Source organism: Varanus komodoensis, unplaced genomic scaffold, assembly GCF_004798865.1.
Source record: "Varanus komodoensis strain SLA01 unplaced genomic scaffold, ASM479886v1 scaffold192, whole genome shotgun sequence".
Lineage (NCBI taxonomy): Eukaryota > Metazoa > Chordata > Lepidosauria > Squamata > Varanidae > Varanus > Varanus komodoensis.
In genome coordinates, this window is record NW_025335557.1 from 1 (window position 1) to 17250 (window position 17250).

Sequence of the window (17250 nt, forward strand, 5' to 3'; positions counted from 1 at the left end):
CGGGCGGGCCTGGCAACGGACGCGCGTCCCTGGCGACGCGGCCTTCCCGCGGCGCCTCGCAGGCATGGCGGCCCCCGACTTGCTCCGCGCGCCCGATGGCGGTGAGGGGGGGAACAGGGCGCCGGGGCTGAGGAGCCGGCGCTCCGGGGGCGCGGCTTCACCGTCCCCGGCGCGGGCCTGGCAGAGCCGCCCTCCCGCCAGAGCCCGCCGGGCAGGGCGCAGCAGCGGCCGCCAGTCCCGGGCGCGGGCCTTCTGCCCCGGGGGCCACGGCTCCCTGGCCGAGTTGCGGGGACTCCTGGGGGCGGCGTGTCCGGGCCAGGCCGCAGTGGAGTTGGCCTGGGCGGGGACGTCCCTCCCCGGGCGCTTTCGGTGCAGCAGATGAGGCCCCAGGGCAGCTGCGCCGAGGAGCGCGGAGCTCGGCTCTGCAGCACGCACGTCGCCAGGCTTGGGTCCCCCCCACCTCCCCCAGGGCCATGCCCAGGAGCCAGGAGCCTGTGGTGAAGAAGGGCACACAGCCCACTTGTGCCCAGAAGCCCTCTTTTCATGCTTATGAGATCTCTTGTGCGGGAGGGTATTTTGAGAGCGTCAGCTGGAGGCAGTGCCTGTGCGTCTCTTAGCAGGTAGCCAAGCTACAAGCAACCCGCCAGGACAGGATCACTCTTGGGCCCGCTCCGTCCGACAGCGCCTTGCTACCCAACTCCAAGAAGTTGGACATGCTGACCCGAAGCTCGTGGAAGCGCTTGTGGCAGAGCTCATTGCTGTCTTCCATGCCGTGCTGCAGAAGAGCAGCCGACACGCCTGGCTATGCCTGATCGAGGCCCTGCAGTTGATCGCTCCCTTTCAGGAACTTTTGTCTGGGCAAGCAGAGCTGGCACCATACCTGGAAGGACTCTATTATCAGTTTCAGAGCTGTCAGGCCTTGGTCTCTGACTTGGATGTCCTAGGGGCCATTTGGCGATCCTTCCCCAAGGACTGTTCCATCCTATGGGCCTCTCCAAGGGCCACCTGTTCTCGAGATCCTGCAGACCCAGCTAAGCTGCTGCCATCCAGCCAAGAGCCAGTTTTTGCAGGCCTACCCTGCCCTTTTGTTGCTGACTGGACAGCAGCTGGACTGTCTGGCACGTTGAAACTGGAGCCTGTGTCCCTTCAGGAGTTGCAAAGATGTGTGGGGCTTGTAGGCAGTGAGGTGGCTCGAGGGGAGGCCCCCTGGGCCAACAGCTTGGGCTTCATGCCTCTGGCTGTAGCTGTAGATGTGCCCACGGAATACCCCTGCGAGGAGGCAAGCAGCACTGGAGGGTAAGGCCCCAGCAAGTGGGCCCGGAAGCCCCCGTGGGATTTCCACCGAAAGATGACATTACACACACTCCCTTTCTTTCTCCTTGACTATGCTTCAGATTCTCTTTGGAGAGGGGCAGGAAGACCTTGGGACCGGCCCCAGCACCCAAGAAGGCAGGGATGGTGGTGGCGACGGCAGCGGCAGACAGGGAAATGCCAATGACAGGCCTCCAGGCTTCAGAGGTCTTTGCAAAGAACCGGCACTCAGGGGAAATCCGTTTCCTATACCTTAATGTTGCGCACAACCGGCACTTCAGGTACCCCCATGTTCTGCCTGGTCTACCATTATCCCCAGGTGTATCTGTTCCCCTCCCATTACTTCCTTGCTTGGGATGACAAGGAAGGGAGGAGTTTTCCACTCAGTCAGTCTGCCCAGTCTGCCCCCACCTCCTGACTAGTAGATCCCTTCAGAATCTTGGGCAGGGGACTCGTTCAGCTTCCATTCAGCTGGAGAGGCTAATGACCGACTGTACTGCTACTGTTGTGGCTTCTTTCTTTATCATTCCAGTTTGTATACTGCTTTGTAAGAGAATACCAAAGCAGTGAACAACAAAATAATAACAGTAACAAATGCAACCAAATACGTTAACAAGTTTAAAAGTTGAGCTACTCCTGAGGGCAAAACTGTGTAAAAACTAAAAATTTTACACGAAAGTCAAGACTTTAGGGGCTTGCTTAATATGCACAGGGGTGAATTCTGCAATGTACAAAAAGCTCCTTTTTTGGTGGTCATAAGAGGAACCTTTGGGCCATGTGGCACCCCTGAAAGTGCCTCCCCTAAGGATCGCGACTGGGCAGCGGCACGAGGGGAGGCAGTTCTTCAGGTAACCTACTATACAAGATTGAGCTCGGTCTGATTTAACACTGTTCCTCTTAGAGGGGATCTGGCCCTGCCAAATGGCTAACAATCAGCCCCCAGCCGGGCCCAGTAGCCTGTGGGCAACCTGTGCTGTTCTCGCAGCAAAACTTGCATGCTGCAGGGAGGATGCCTCCGACGGCAGCCGTGCCGCACGCTGCCACTTTCTGCACCAGCACAGTTCCCAGAGCAGCTCCAAGGGAAGCCCTGCAAAGGGCACACAGCAGCAGCCCTGTCTTGAGATTACCAGTGCCTAGACCAGTGCAACTGACCTGTCCCCGCCCAATCAGCTGTAGCTGTTGTACCACCTGGACTGGTGGAAGGCCCCACTAGCCGTTGAGCCCCCCCTTCCTCCAGAGGAAGTGTAGCTCTGTCCAGAACAGGTAATTGATCTACATGTACATCCCACTTTTTTCCTACAGAGAACCCAAGGCTCTTTGCACAGCCTTCCTCCTGTCTGGTTGATCCCACAACAGCTTTATGAGGAGGCCAGGCGGACAGTGAGTGACTTGCCCAAAGTCACCCAGCAAGATTCATGGCTCAGGAGGGACTAGAACCCAGTTCTGCTGAGTCCCCTTTCACTACTGCACCACACTGACTCAGACTTGGACCTCTCACCCGCATTGCTTCTGATTGTCCAGGGTTCAAGCTCGGTGGCTGGGCTCTCATGCAGCCCATCACTTTGTCCAAGCGAAGTTACAGAGCCAGCACTATCAAGCCCAGTTCAGATATTACAGAAAAACAGCTTCATATAGATATTTTACAACATAGCTGGCACAATGGTGTCCTTTGGCACTGCACAACACAAGCCCTAGGGGTCCCAGAAGCACTTCCCTGTTGCCGCTCCCTAGAATGCGGAGCCAGTGTGGTGCCGTGGTTAAGCGCGGGCTCTGGGACTCGGGCAACCCGGGTTCTTGCCCACTCAGCCGTGGAGCCAACAGGGTGACTTCGGGCCAGGCACAGACTCTCAGCCCAACCTACCGCACACTGAGAGCAGGAGGAAGGTAATGATGCAAGCCACTTCGAGTGCTTAAAAAAAAGGAAAAGTAAAAGGCAGGATAGGAATCTGATAAACTGACAGACACACAAGTCCTGATCATGCACACAGGAATTGAACCACCGAAGTGCAGTGCCCTGGCTCAAATCTCTCAGAGCTTGTTCAGGAGAATGCTATGATCTATGGGATAGAAAGCTACAGAAAGGCTGAGTAAAAAAAACAAAACAAAAAAAATCACACTTTGGTTTGTTCCTCCCTTGATAAAGCTCATCTATCAGGGCGAACAAAGCCAATTTGGCCAGTTAGGGAACACAGGTGTCAGCCACCCCCACTGCAGTGGGTCTGGACCAGTGCTTTTCTCCAGGAGTGCCTACAGTTCCAGGAGCATAGCTCTCTGAAGAGCCGGCCCTCCACATGGGAAAGAATAGCGGCCCCCGGGGGGGGCTTCTTTGGGGAAGGTCATGCTATGGCTGCCTTAAGAGCCAAGGACACGTCTCACCTGCACATTCGCCACACCTTGATCACACTCCACAGACAAGATTAAAGGAGTTACGTGGAGAAGGGCCAAGGGGACATTTTCCTGTGGCTTTTTTGATGCCTCACTTGTATAGCACAGTGCTTTGATGTCTCTCTGCCAAAAGGAGCTCACCAGCTGGATTGTGGGGGGCACACAGCTGAGAGGAGGAGGAGGAACGGCCAGGCAGCCGAGGGGCATTTACGTGTGGGTGTCCTGCGACGCTGCTGTTGGGAGAGGAGGGGAAAGGGGGGCTGTTCTGTCTCTGGGGGCACCAGCATGACAGGCTGGCCTGGCAGAAGGGCCTGGCTCACGTGCTTCCCCGCTCCCCTCCCACCCGCTCTCTGCAGGCCGTATGACCTGGTGGCTGTCCCCAAGCACCTGATCAACCCGCTGCACTACATCTTCTCGCCCTATGGGGTGCTGCGTGTCCACCCCAAGGAGGGATCAGAGGCGCTTTCCCTGGGCGACTGGCACCGGGAAGCAGTGCTGTGGCAGCTGATGCAGCATATCCCTTTTTTCCGGCTCTTCCTGGTCCGCAAAGCCTTCGCCCGGTGAGTGGCAGTTGGAGAAGCTGCAGGCCCCCTGCCTGGCCAGGCCCGGCCCGGCCCGGCCTGGCCCGGCCCGGCCCGGGCAGGGCAGGACTGCTGCAGGGAGGGGGCGAGGGGCGCCTTGCACTCATGCCGAGCTTCTCTGCCCGCAGCTGGTGCTTCAACGTGAAACACCTGCAGCGCCTGAAGCACCGGGAGAAGCTGCGTCTGCAGCTGCTCCAGGCCGTGCCGCACTTTGGGGCAGCACTCCTGCACATTTCCAGGTGAGCGTGCGGTGTGGCCCGCTCACCCCACCTGGCCCCTTCAGCGGGCCTGTGCGGTGGCCCTGGCACCCACCTCTGCCTCTGCTCAGCAGGCTCCTGCAGGAGCTGCGCTCCGTCCACTGGCTGCCCACGGATAGCTCCAGGTGCTACAGCTTCCCCGAGCTGCAACGAGCCTTGGCCAAGGAGAACAGCCATGCGCAGGGGCTCCTCAGCAGGTTCCTCACCCTTTGCTCCTCGATCCTGGAGCTGGTAAGTACCGATGGGAGCAGGGCAGAAGCGCGGCCCTGGCGTGTGTGTTGGCGAGAGGAATGGGAGGAGAGGCACACGGCTCCTCCTTTGCCCAGCAGAGGCTGCTTCTGCATGTGCCCCCTCGATCTGGAGAAACAGAGCACCGTTGGGAGGTGTGTCGTCCCCCCCCCCCCCCGCCGTTATGGACCTTTCCCCGGTGGCCACCTTAATGTCTTTTCAGCACCAAAGATGTTTCTATTTTACTAAGTCTTTTAAAATAAGTTCGTTTAGGAGGTCTATAGCCCAGTTTTTGACTAGAATCTTGAAATGGTGTATACAGTGCATGGAAGGCGACGGATGCAGCAAGAGTACTTGCTCAAACTGCAAGTGGAGCAACAAAACCGGATCCCCCCAGGCAGGAGCCAGGAGCCAGCCTCTGCTCCTTCCCACAGGCACTTGTCCGCCCGCGTTGTGCCGCCCGGCCTGGTGTGGAGGGGTGGGGCAGTCCAGCTGGAACAGGCCTTGATGCGCTCAGCATCCTATTAGGGCATGAGAAGAGCCATGGCGGATCAGGCCCGTGGTCCGTCCGGTCAGGGTCCCCCAGGACAGTCTTCAGACTGGAGAACTGAAGACTCGTAGAGCTGGAACAGGCCAGCAGGCCGATGGGTTAAAGCCCTGCTATTGCAGGACACCTTTCGAGTGTCTCAAATAAGGGAGAGCCGGCAGCTCCCCCGGTAAGAGGTCCCATTGTTGCGCTGCTCTGACAGTGACGACAGTACCGCTCTTCCTGGTGTTTAGTCTCGATCTGGTTTCGTTTAACTTACATCTGATATTCCTTGTCCTACACTCTGAAATGGATGAGAGGAGAGCTTGTGCTTCCTCTTTGTGACACCCCTTAAGGTACTTGCAGAGTGGGGTCATATCCCCCTGAGTCTTCTCTTCTTGAGGCTGAATGAGCCTAGTTCTCTCAATCTTTCCTCACAGAGCTTTACCTCCAGTCCCTGAGTCGTCCGTGTTGCATTCTTTCTAGCTTTCTGCATCTTTTCAAAGCTTAGGTGCTCAGAACTGGACTCAGTACTCCAGGTGAGGACTCAGCAGTACTGAGTACAGGGGAACTAGTACTTCATGTGCTTCTGCTAATGCAGCCCAAGAGAGCATTTGCCCTTTTTGCAGCTGCATCACCTTGTTGGCTCATGTTTGGTTTGTGATCTACAACAACTCCAAGGTCCTTGCAATATTGTTTGCTTGTTTGTTTATGTATTTAGACAACTTATATGCCGCCCCCTTCACATAAGCCTCGGGGTGGCTTACAATCATTAAAATCCCACATATAAATACAAAAAACACATAAAACACATAGAATACATAAAATAGTGGAAACAGCCTGGTCAGTTTAAAATCAAGAAATAAACCTTAACAATTAAAATAGCGTTTAAATAAAAAGGTCTTGGCCTGGCACCGAAAAGCAAATAATGACGGCGCCAGGCGGACCTCTCTGGGGAGCGCATTCCATAGGTTGGGCGCCACCGCAGAGAAGGCCCTCCTCCGAGTACTCACCCTCCTAATTTCCTTCATGGAGGGTTCCCAGAGAAGGGCCTCAGTCGCCGATCTCAGGGGACGGGAGGGCATATATGGACGCAGGCGCTCCTTTAGGTATTGTTGAGCCAAGCGTTCCCCATTTTGCAGCAAAACATTTGCTTTCTTGTTCCTAAATGGAGGACTTGACATTTGTCCCCACCGAATTTCATTCCGTCACTCTCTGCCCAGCATTCTAACCTATCAAGATCACCCTGTAGCTTATCTCTGTCTTTCAGAGTATTTGCTGTTCCACCCCGCTTTGGGCCATTGGCAAATGTAATTATCTTCCCTTGTACTTTCCCATTAATAAAAAAGATGAAAAGTCCTAGTCCCAGGACAGACCCCTGTGGCAGCCTACATGTCCACCCCTCTGCGGTTTGAGACTGCCATTGATGAGCTCTCCTTGAGTCTGATTTAGCAGCCAATTGTGGATCTGCCGAATAGTTGTACTCGCTAGCCCACATTTTGCTAGTTTGATAATCAGGGTGTTGTCAAAGGCTTTGCTGAAGTCCGCAGCATTCCCACAGTCCACTTGGGAGGTTCCTTAGGCAAAAAATGGAAGTAGATTTGTCTGGCAGGGTATGTTCTGGAGAAATCCATGTTGGCTTCTAATAATTACTGCATTGTTTTCAAGGTGTTTGCAGACTATTTGCTCTATAATTTGCTCTAGATTGTTTCCAGGGATTGATGTCAGAGTGACCGGCATAAAGTTCCCAGGTTGATCTTTTCTGCCTTGTAGATAGGGATGGTATTAGTCCTTTTCCATACATCTGGCACATCTGTCTTCCCTGAATTCTCAAAGATGATAAGATAATGGTTCTGAGAGTTCTTCCACTAGCTTAGACCAATACTCTGCAACATTTTTATTAATGCTTTGGATGAGGAAGTGCAGGGAACAGATATCAGATTTGCAAATGATATAAACCTGGATGGGATAGCTAATACGCTGGGAGACAGAAACAAAATTCAAAGAGATCTTGATAGGCTGGAGGGATGAGGAAAGATTTTCTGTGGGGAGAAATGCTGAGTTCTGAACTGAGGAAAAAGAAGACAAATGCATAGTTACAAGATGGGAGATTCCCCCAGGTTCTATTCATTGAATCGTACAGCAGTAGTGTTAGAAGGGGCCATGACGGCCATCGGGTCAACCCCCTGCTGTTGCAGGACACCACGTTACACCATCCTACTCAGCGGGCGGTCCAGTTTCTTTTTGAATGTCTCTAGTGTGGGGGAGCCTGCCACCTCTCCAGGCAGCTGGTTCCACTGTCGTATCGCTTTTCCTGATGTCCAGCCTGAATCTGGGTTGCCGCAGCTTGACTTGATTATTCCATGTCCTGCACTCTGGCATCAGTGAGAAGATATCTTGACCTTCCTCTTCGTGACAGCCTTTGAGGTACTTATGGAGGGATATCATGTCCCCCCTCAGTCTTCTCTTCACAAGGCTGAACATGCCCGGTTCTCTGTCTCTCCTCACAGGGCAGTGTTCCCAAATCCTGGATCATTTTTGCTGCCCTCTGCTGGACCCTATCTATTATAATGAGAGAGGGGAATAATGTCTCCTCATCACTTTCTCCACACCGTGCACTTTTATTTTTGAACAATTTCAGATAAGACTAATATCATTTTTCTCTCTTGTCTGCTCTTTCTAGTTGTTCAGAGATACCTTTTTGTGATTAGCTAAATTTGATTATTGTTGCTACTAGTTTTAATTATCTGTGTGGTGTTGGATCCTAATGTGGTATTTCAACTATATTACGTGCATTTTATCTTCATGCTCTGTAACCTTTTCCTCATACATCACCCAGAGAACTGTATTGTGGGTCAATTAACAGCTATATATAAATAAAATGTTAGATCATTCCGGACTGGATACTCCAGACATGGAATATTTTCTCTTACAAGATCTCAGTTGTGCTGAAGCATCAAGAAAGTCCAAAGATCGTTCTACAGCCTAGACATGACAGAACGCTTTAATAGTGTGTGACTAGTGACGTAGGAGTTGCAAGCCATCATTAGAAATAACTCTTTAATACCATGTTTGAAAATGGTGAAATAGAAGACAAAATCAAAACTAGAACATAAACATAACGATAAAAAAGCAGTTTGTGGCAGAACATTTTTCATTTAGGTGTTTATGTATCAGTGTTGGAACAACGCATAAATTTAAAAAGAAACACAGATCAGCTTTGCAACCAAATGTTGCCGTGCAATCCTGGCACCTGTTCAGGGTTCCAGGCAGCCACTCCTTCCGATGCTGCTCTTCTCCTTACTACCCTGTAAACTGTATTTCTGTTTGTTTATTCACATACTGACAGGCTGCCTATCACTGCCAAAAGGCTGCCTTGGCAGCTCACAGCAGTGGTCTCTCTGCATTCTGTGGCTACTGAATACTTGGGCGCAGGGGAGGCATCAGTGTCATCTTAGAGGTGTTTTGTACTTTTGCAAATATTGGGGTTTTATTAAACTTGCTGATACATCTTTGTTCTCACTGGCCCCATTTTAATTACAGTTCTGGTGATACTAAAAAGCATGTATTGAAAGAGCAACTGAAACAATTGCTGAAATGGTGCTGGTTCTTGAAAAATAAGATTGGAAGTTTACAGAGGATGTGAAGTTGGTGGCAAAGTTGATGATGATGGTACTGTGGTGCTTTAGAGCTAAGATACACATAAAACCATGCAGTAAAATTATAGGAATGCAGCTGTTGAATAATCAACAGGCTCACCTAACACATCACCACAAATCTCACTGTTTCGTGTGTTACTCTGGCAGGTGCGGGATGACACGTACAAGATGGTACATGGGCTGCAGATGAAAGTGCAGAGCTACAAGCTGTACATAACCAAGGGGTCCCTGTACCACCAGCGGATGCAGTATGAGGAGCTGCTGCGCCAGCTACAGGAAGCGGAATCCTGGCTGCAGAGGCTGGGCTTCCTGGCCCTGCTGGTGAATCTCCTCATCTGCCAGACGCTGGTCTCCACCATGCAGGAAGATGCCACCACCTTTGTTGAGCGCACCATGAAGGTTCTGTGCCCCGGGAGGGGGCCCGTTTTCTGCCACTGCCTGCCTGTTGTGGGGCCACAGTGAGGGCTCTGGGGGCAGATTCCCAGTGCATGAGCCTCTGTCCCAGGGGTCAGACAAGAGGCCGTGCCTTGGCCAGGACCCGGAAGGCTTCCGCACATTCACCTGCCCCTTGGCGCCTCCCTTTGCAGGCTGATGGCACCAGGCGGAAGGCCGTTCTTGGGGTGCATCTGGTGTTCAGCGCCGATAGCAAGCTCATGCTCTTCCCTTCCAAGGAGGAGCTGGAGGACTGCCTGCTCGGGGCCGTGAATACAGTGGTGGAGTCCGTCTTGCAGGTACGTTCAGTTCCGGATGCTATGCAGGAGCTGGCCATGTGCTGTTCCAGGGGGGCTCCACTGAGTTGGCAGTGGCACTGGGCGTAGGGACTGGACTTGCTTCTCCCAGTTAGTGTAGTGACAGGCAGGGAGAGAAATGGCATGGAGTGGAGGGCGAGCCCGGCAAGGGCAGCACGGCCCAGCCAGCTAATTACTGTCCGGTGTTCCAGCCCCGCTCCCAGCTGCAGGTTTAGTGGTCACCTCATCAGCCTGCCTTCAGGTCTCCAGAAGCTGCTTTTAAATGTCAGATCAGTGCATTGTAAGACCTTCCTCATCCTTGATTGAATAGCAGATGAGGTGGCCAGTCTGGCCTGCATAACCAAGACCTGGGTGGGTGACTGCGGGGAGCTCGTCTTTCCCAGCTCTGCCCACCTGGGTACTGGGTACAGCACCCCAAGGGACTGGGGGGGCAGGGGGGGCCACACTGTTAAAGGAACCCTCTTCCTCCAGCTTGCTCTCCATCTGGCGTCCAACCCAGAGTGCTGGCAGCTTGTGCTGGGCCAGGCTGGGGATTCTGTTGCTCGACTGTCCACCCTGTGGTCCAACAGCCCCGCTTCCCAAGCTGGCACCGGTTGTCTCAGCTGCAGTGTTAGGGTTGCCCAAGCTGCTGGCCCTGGGGAATGGCAGCATCCATTCTGGGGCAGCTCAGAATTTCAGGGACTCCATGACAACTGCGGGGCTGTCCCACTATGCTAGCAGCCCAACATGTAGCAGGGCACACTCTAGATGTGGCTTTTGTGAGCTGGGTCTGGAGATAACGATCTGAAGATAAGGGACTAGGAACTACAGGCCAGCTAGTCCGACATCAGCCCCTGGAGAAGTTCTGGGGGAAATTATTACAAAATCAGTCTGCAAGTATTTTGAAGAAAATGCAGTGATTAACAGAAGCCAGCATGGATTTATCAAAAATCAATCTTGCCAGACTAATTTAATCTCATTTTTGGATTGGGTTACCTCCCAAATGGACACTGGGAACACTGTGGACGTAATCCACCTAGACTTTAGCAAAGATTTTGACCCATGACATTGTGAAAAGCAAACTAGCAAAACGTGGACTAGAAAGAAAAACTATTAGGTGGATCCAAAATTGGCTGCTAAATCAGACACATCCAGTGCTCATCAGTGGCACCTTCTCAGACTGAAGGGAGGCAACTAGTGGGGTGCCAGTTCTGGGCACCAAGCTTTAAGGAAGATGCAGAAAAATTAGAAAGGGTCCCGAGGAGGGCAACAAAAATGATCCAGGGTTTGGAAACTGCCCAAGAGAACCGGGCATGTTCAGCCTTGAGAAAGGAAGACTGGGGGTGGGGGGACAGTATCCCTCTTATAAGTACCTCCAAGCCTGCCACAAAGAGGAAGGTCAAGATCTCTTCTTGCTGATTCAAGAGTGTAGGACACAGAAGAATCAATTCATGTTGTGGCAACCCAGATTCAGGGAAGACATTTAGAGCAGTTTCCTCGCTGTCAGAGCAATGCAAGAGTGGAACAAGTTGCCTGGAGAGGTGGGGGCTCTCCCACACTGGGGACACTCAAGGTGAAACTGGAGGGCCTCCTGAGCGGGATGGTGCAAACTGGTGTTCTGCAAGAGCAGGGGGTTGCCCGATGGCCTTCTGAGCGCCTTCCAGCTCTGCCATTCTAGGATGCTGTGACTTTGAACTGGTCCCTTTGTTGATCAGGGCATGCTGAGATTTAGGCTAACAATAACTTTTCTCCTCTGCAGAAGTGGGAGACCCAGTAAGATGGTCCCCCGCAAAGGCTGATAGTTGGGAGGGAACAGCCAGCTGGGCCAGGGAGGCGGTCAGTGCCTCTTTGTGGGAAAGAGTCTCTCTTGCCACCTGAAGCAAGCTGTGGTGAGGCCTCTCCTGAGAAAATCCTCCACACCCCCAAAGAACTCAATAGCCTTAGGCTGCTCTCGTCATCCCCTTCTTGGACAAGGTTCTTGAGTGGGTGGTGACCAACCAGCTCCAGGCACTCTTGGATGAGGCTGGTTATCTGGCTCCGTTGCAGTCAGGAGTCGTGCCTGTGTTGGGCATGGAAGCAGCTTCATTCCTGCACCTCTTGGCAGCTCTCATACCATCAGCCACGGTGTCCTTCTAGAGTGGCTGAGTTGGGAGTGAGGTGCATCGCGGAGCAGCGGCTCCTCTCCTGTTTGGTTTGCTGCTTGGGGCCCTGTTCTGCCCCTTCGATTGGCATATGGAGTCTCCAGGGCTTGTCCTTCATGCTTTTTAACATCCTCGTAAAAACCACTGAGCGAGGTCATCCGGAGTTTTGGAGTGTGTTGCCATCCATATGCTGATGACACCGCTCTATTTCTCCCTTTCCTCCGGAGCAGGTGTGGCTGTGGATGTGCTGAGCCACTGCCTGGCTGTGACAACTGGATGAGGGCTGGTGACCTGAGGCTCAGTCCGGATGAGGCTGAGAGGCTGGTAGTGGGCAGATCCCCTGATGGGATGGATAGGGCCTGACTAGTTCTAGATGGGGCTGCACTCCCTCTGAAGGAGCCAGTTCGTGGCTCGGAGGTGCTCCTCAGGGCATCTCTGTCACTTGAGGCCCAAGTGGCAAGGAGAGGGGCCTTTTCAGTGGTGGACACCCAGCTATGGGACCCTAACCATAACCCTAAATAAATCTGAACCAGCCCTGGAAGAAGGGGCAGGAATGAAATGAGGAGACCCGCAGGTCCACTGGTAGGACTGTGAGGACCAGATCGCATCTGCTTTGAGGAGCTCCAGTGAGCAGGTGGAGTCAGTCCTGTAGCCCTTTATCGGATCAAAAGAGCAGTCCAGCCGAGCCGCGCTGGGCATTTCTGCTGCCTGGCCCAGCCAACCGGGACTTTCCTGGGGTTGGAGGCAACTCCTTTTGTTTGGAAAGCAGGGAGAAGGATTCACCTGGCTCATTAGCATCAAGCCCCATTTTTCTAACAGCCAGTAATCCAACTTCCACTGGTTGGAAGTCCACTGGATATTTTAACTTATTGTCTTATCTAGTGCTGTAAGCCGCCCCGAGGCTTCAGCGAATGGGGCGGCATAAAAATGTTTTAATAAATAAATAAATAATTACTGCAGTATTCCTTTTTTGTATCACCAAACCAGCTTGACCTGCCAGCTTTGCATATTAAAGACGATGTGCTTAGAAGCCTTTTATCTAACTCTGCGTGGAAGTGAGGGCAGGCCTGTGGCACTGGGAGACCTTCTGGCTTTCCTTTACCTTCAGGCTACCCGGATCGGAAGTGAGAGACTGGAGGCTCAGGAGCACCTGCAGGGCACTGAGCAACCCTCAGCCACAGGAAATGGTGAGCCAAGTGGAAACACCCGTGTGACGGCAACCAAGGGTGTCCAAGGGCACCCTTGGACATGCGCATGGCAGGCATGTCGTAGCGGAGCCGGTTGGAGCCGGGGGTCAGACTAGATGGCACAGGAGGCCCCTTCTGACTGACTCTGTTTCTTGTTTCTAACTCTGGGGCAACCCCATCCCTTCTTGCTCTAATGCAGGTGTTGGGGATTTTATTTTAACCAACCATGATCAGCCTGGGAAAAAACAAGTCATTTTTGCCTTTTGATTATTGAGTTCTATTATAATCAATCGATCAGTTCTGTTTCGAGGTGGAATGCTGCATCAGACAGGGTGGCTTCCACGGTGGAACCAAAAGGATGGCATTTGCTGCTCGTTCTGCTGACTGACCTGTGGGTCTAGCTGCTCACCTGCACGTGCTGCGGCTCAGTGGTGGCGAATCTATAGCATGCGTGCCAGAGTGGGCACACAGAACCCTCTCTTTCGGCACACGAGCCAAGTCGCCCCAGCGGCTGAGCACCGGATAACAGCACACATAGGGGCCATGCGGACGGGAGCATCGGTGCCAGGCGATGTTGTCACGAGCCACGACTCATTAGCCACGACTTGTCTGAGTGTTCGCATGGCCGGTGGGTGCGCTGCCAAGGATATATATATTTGCTTGGACTGGCTGTGAGTTGTTTTTCCTAAACTAAAACCTCAGTTTTCAGGTTTTATTGCAGTGTTGGCACTTTGCGATAAATAGCTGGGTTTTGGGTTGTGGTTTGGGCACTTGGTCTCTATAAGGTTCACCATCACTGGGTTAGGGTTAATAAAACAAGGTGTCCTGGTATGATTTTGATTCTTGGAATGTGTTTAGAATGGGCAGAAATGTTGAGCAGTGCAGAAAAAGCTCCTCAAGGAAGGCTTTTTCAAAATTGCCCTCTTTTCAATGGAATTTTCACCCTATGCAGGGGTACCTCGGCTCATGAACACCTCAGTTCACGACCAAATCGGATCGCGAACAAAAATGTCATAAAAATTTTGACTCAGGTCAAGAACTCCGCATTGGGTGGCAACTGTGATCGGGGCCATCTCCCCACCCTCCCACCCCCCGAGTGGGGAGAGGGGCACAATTGGGTCGCACTCGTGGGGGGAAGGCAGGTGCGATCACGGTTGTGCCTGGGGGTGGGGTGAGATGGCCACGATCATGTTGGGTGGGGGAGATGGCTGAGATCGTGCCCATTTTCCTGCACGAGGACAACTGCGATCTCAGCCATCTCCCCTCCAGCATGATCACACCTTTCTCTCCCCCCAAACACACCTGCAAGGACACCTGTCTATGTCTGCGATGACGATCGTCTTGGGGGTGGGACATGGCCGTGCTTGTGCTCGGTGTCGGGGGAGGGGAGATTGCTGTGTTCTTTGTTGTTCTTTGTCACTTTGCTTCAAATGTTTCAGATCATCGTGAGGCCATAACTTACGTCTCCAATTAACTCACACAGCAGTCAGCAATAAAACTAAAGACTTCTACAGCTGTTTGCTGCAAGATTTATGATGCAACAGATTAGCTCTGGCAATGAGCACCTCACAGCTCAGTTGCCCCCTCCTTTCTGAACTCTGAGGGGAAAAGTCACGTGGATCTCAATCTCCTTTCACGCCTTTCTGTTCGTGGGTGGGACACACTTCTCTGCTGCCGTCTCAGTTGGTCTAACCACTGCAATCTTCTCCGGGGCTGAGCGTTCCATAAATTTCCCGTTACATCTTCCTGTTCTTCAGGACTCTGCCCAGCAGCTTCAGGGTCAGGAGGTGGGGGGCAACTTGTTCAAACACCTCAGAGTCTAGAGAAAGGGAAGCTGCACTCTGCTCAAACAACTCAGAGCCAGGGTGTGGGGAGGCTACTCGCTCGGAAGCCTCAGAGTCGGGCTGCAGAGGGGCCGTTTGGGCACTGGGCCCCAAGTATAAATCCCCTTGTTCCGATGCCTGACTCTCACTCTGAGCTTCTGGCCCTCTCTCGCATGCCAATGCCTCTGTCAAGCTGTTATGCACAACACAGATAAAAAAAAGTTACAGAATGGATTAACCTTATATACATGGAACCTTATGGAGAAATTTGTCTTGGCTCCCAACCAATTTGGGTCAGGACCGGAGTCCTGCAACGGATCAAGTTTGTGAACCAAGGTACCACTGTATTAGGGTTAGGGGTGTGCACCAGGGTAGGGTTAGGGTTAGAAAAACGAGGTGTCCTGGGATGGTTTGATGGTTGGAATGTGTTTAAAATGGGCAGAAATGTTGAGCGGTGCAGAAAAGGGTACTCAAGAAAGGCATTTTCAAAATCGCCTTATTTTCAGTGTTACTTTTGCCCTGTATTAGGGATAGGGGTGTGCACCCAGGTAAGGTTAGGGATAGAAACATGAAGTGTCCTGGCATTGTTTTGATGGTAGGAATGTATTTAGAATGGGTAGAATTGGTAAGCTGAGCAGAAATAACTACTCAAGGAAGGCTTTTTGAAAATCGCCCTCTTTTCAATGGAACTTTAGCCCCAGATTAGGGTTAGGGGTATGCACCACAGTAGGGTTAGGGATAGAAAAATGAAGTGTCCTGGAATGGTTTTGATGGTTGGAATGTTTTTAGAATGGGCTGAAATGTTGAGCAGTGCAGAAACAGCTATTCAAGGATGGCTTTTTCAAAGTCGCCGTCTTTTCAATGGAATTTTTGCCCTATATTAGGGTTAGGGGTGTGCACCAATGTAGGTTTAGGGTTAGAAAAATGAGGTGTCCTGGCACGATTTTGATGGTTGGAATGTGTTCAGAATGGGCGGAAATGATGAGCTGCGCAGAAAAACTTCCTCAAGGAAGGCTTTTTGAAAATCACCCTTTTCCATGGAACTTTAGCCCAATATTAGGGTTTGGGGTGTGCACCAAAGTAGGGTTAGGGTTAGAGAAATGAGATGTCTTGGCATTACTTTGGTGGTTGGAATGTGTTTAGAATGGGCAGAAATGTTGAACAGTGCAGAAAAAGCTTCTCAAGGAAGGCTTTTTTCAAAATCGCCCTATTTTCAGTAGAACTTTTCCTTATATTAGGGTTATGGGTGTGCACCAGGGTAGGGTTAGGGTTAGAAGAACGAGGTGTCCTGGCATGGTTTTGATGGTTGGAATGTGTTTGGAATGGGTAGAATTGGTGAGCTGTGCAGAAAAGGCTCCTCAAGGAGGGCATTTTCAAAATCACCCTCTTTCCAATGAAATTTTTGCCCTGTGTTAGGGTTACGGGTGTGCACCAGGGTAGGGTTTGGGTTGGAAAACGAGGTGTCCTGGAATGGTTTTGACAGTTGGAATGTATTTAGAATGGGCAGAAATGTTGAGCAGTGCAGAAAAAGCTCCTCAAGGAAGCCTTTTTTCAAAATTGCTGTCTTTTTAGTAGAACTTTTCCCTATATAAGGTTAGGGGTGTGCACCCGGGTAGGGTTAGGGATAGAAAAATGAGGTGTCCTGGCATGGTTTTGATGGTTGGAATGTGCTTAGAATGGGCCGAAATGTTGAGCAGTGCAGAAAATGCTAATCAAGGAAAGCTTTTTCAAAATCGCCCTCTTCTCAATGTACTTTTGCCTCATATTAAGGTTAGGGGTGTTCACCAGGGTAGGGTTAGGGTTAGGAAAATGAGGTGTCTTGGCATGACTTTGGTGGTTGAAATGTGTTTAGAATGGACAGAAATGATGAGCTGCGCAGAAAAACTTCCTCAAGGAAGGCTTTTTGAAAATCGCCCTGTTTTCAATGGAACTTTAACCCAATATAAGGTTAGGCGTGTGCACCAGGGTAGGGTTTGGGTCAGAAAAATGAGGTGTTCTGGAATGGTTTTGATGGTTGAAATGTGTTTCGAATGGGCAGAAATGTTGAATAGTGCAGAAAAAGCCCCTCAATGAAGGGTTTTTCAAAATCACCCTCTTTTCAATGGACTTTTGCCCCATATTAGGGTTTGGGGTGTGCTCCAGGGTAGGGTTAGCGTCAGAAAAACGAGGTGACCTGGCATGATTTTGATAGTTGAAAGATTTTCAGAATGGACAGAAATGTTGAGCAGTGTAGAAAAATCTACTCAGTGATGGCTTTTTCTAAATTGCCCCTTTCTCCATGGAACTTTAGCCCTATATTTGGGGTAGGGGAGTGCACCAGGGTAGGGTTAGGCCAGTGGTTTTTAACATATGGCATGCGTGCCACAGAGGGCATGCGGATGTCTCTCTGTCGGCACACCAGCCAAGTCGCCCCCGAAGGATGTG

General features: G+C 51.7%; 1 protein-coding gene across 1 annotated transcript in view; it reads left to right on the plus strand.

Annotated features, from left to right (window-relative positions):
- Positions 1 to 64: 64 nt before the first annotated feature.
- DNHD1 (dynein heavy chain domain 1) overlaps positions 65 to 17250 on the plus strand; it is a 56209-nt gene continuing 39023 nt past the window's right edge. Inside the window, 9 exon segments of the mRNA XM_044428146.1 lie at positions 65 to 101; positions 582 to 1315; positions 1408 to 1592; positions 4053 to 4256; positions 4406 to 4516; positions 4609 to 4765; positions 9095 to 9346; positions 9535 to 9678; positions 12925 to 13003. Coding sequence (XP_044284081.1) covers positions 65 to 101; positions 582 to 1315; positions 1408 to 1592; positions 4053 to 4256; positions 4406 to 4516; positions 4609 to 4765; positions 9095 to 9346; positions 9535 to 9678; positions 12925 to 13003 — 1903 coding nt within the window.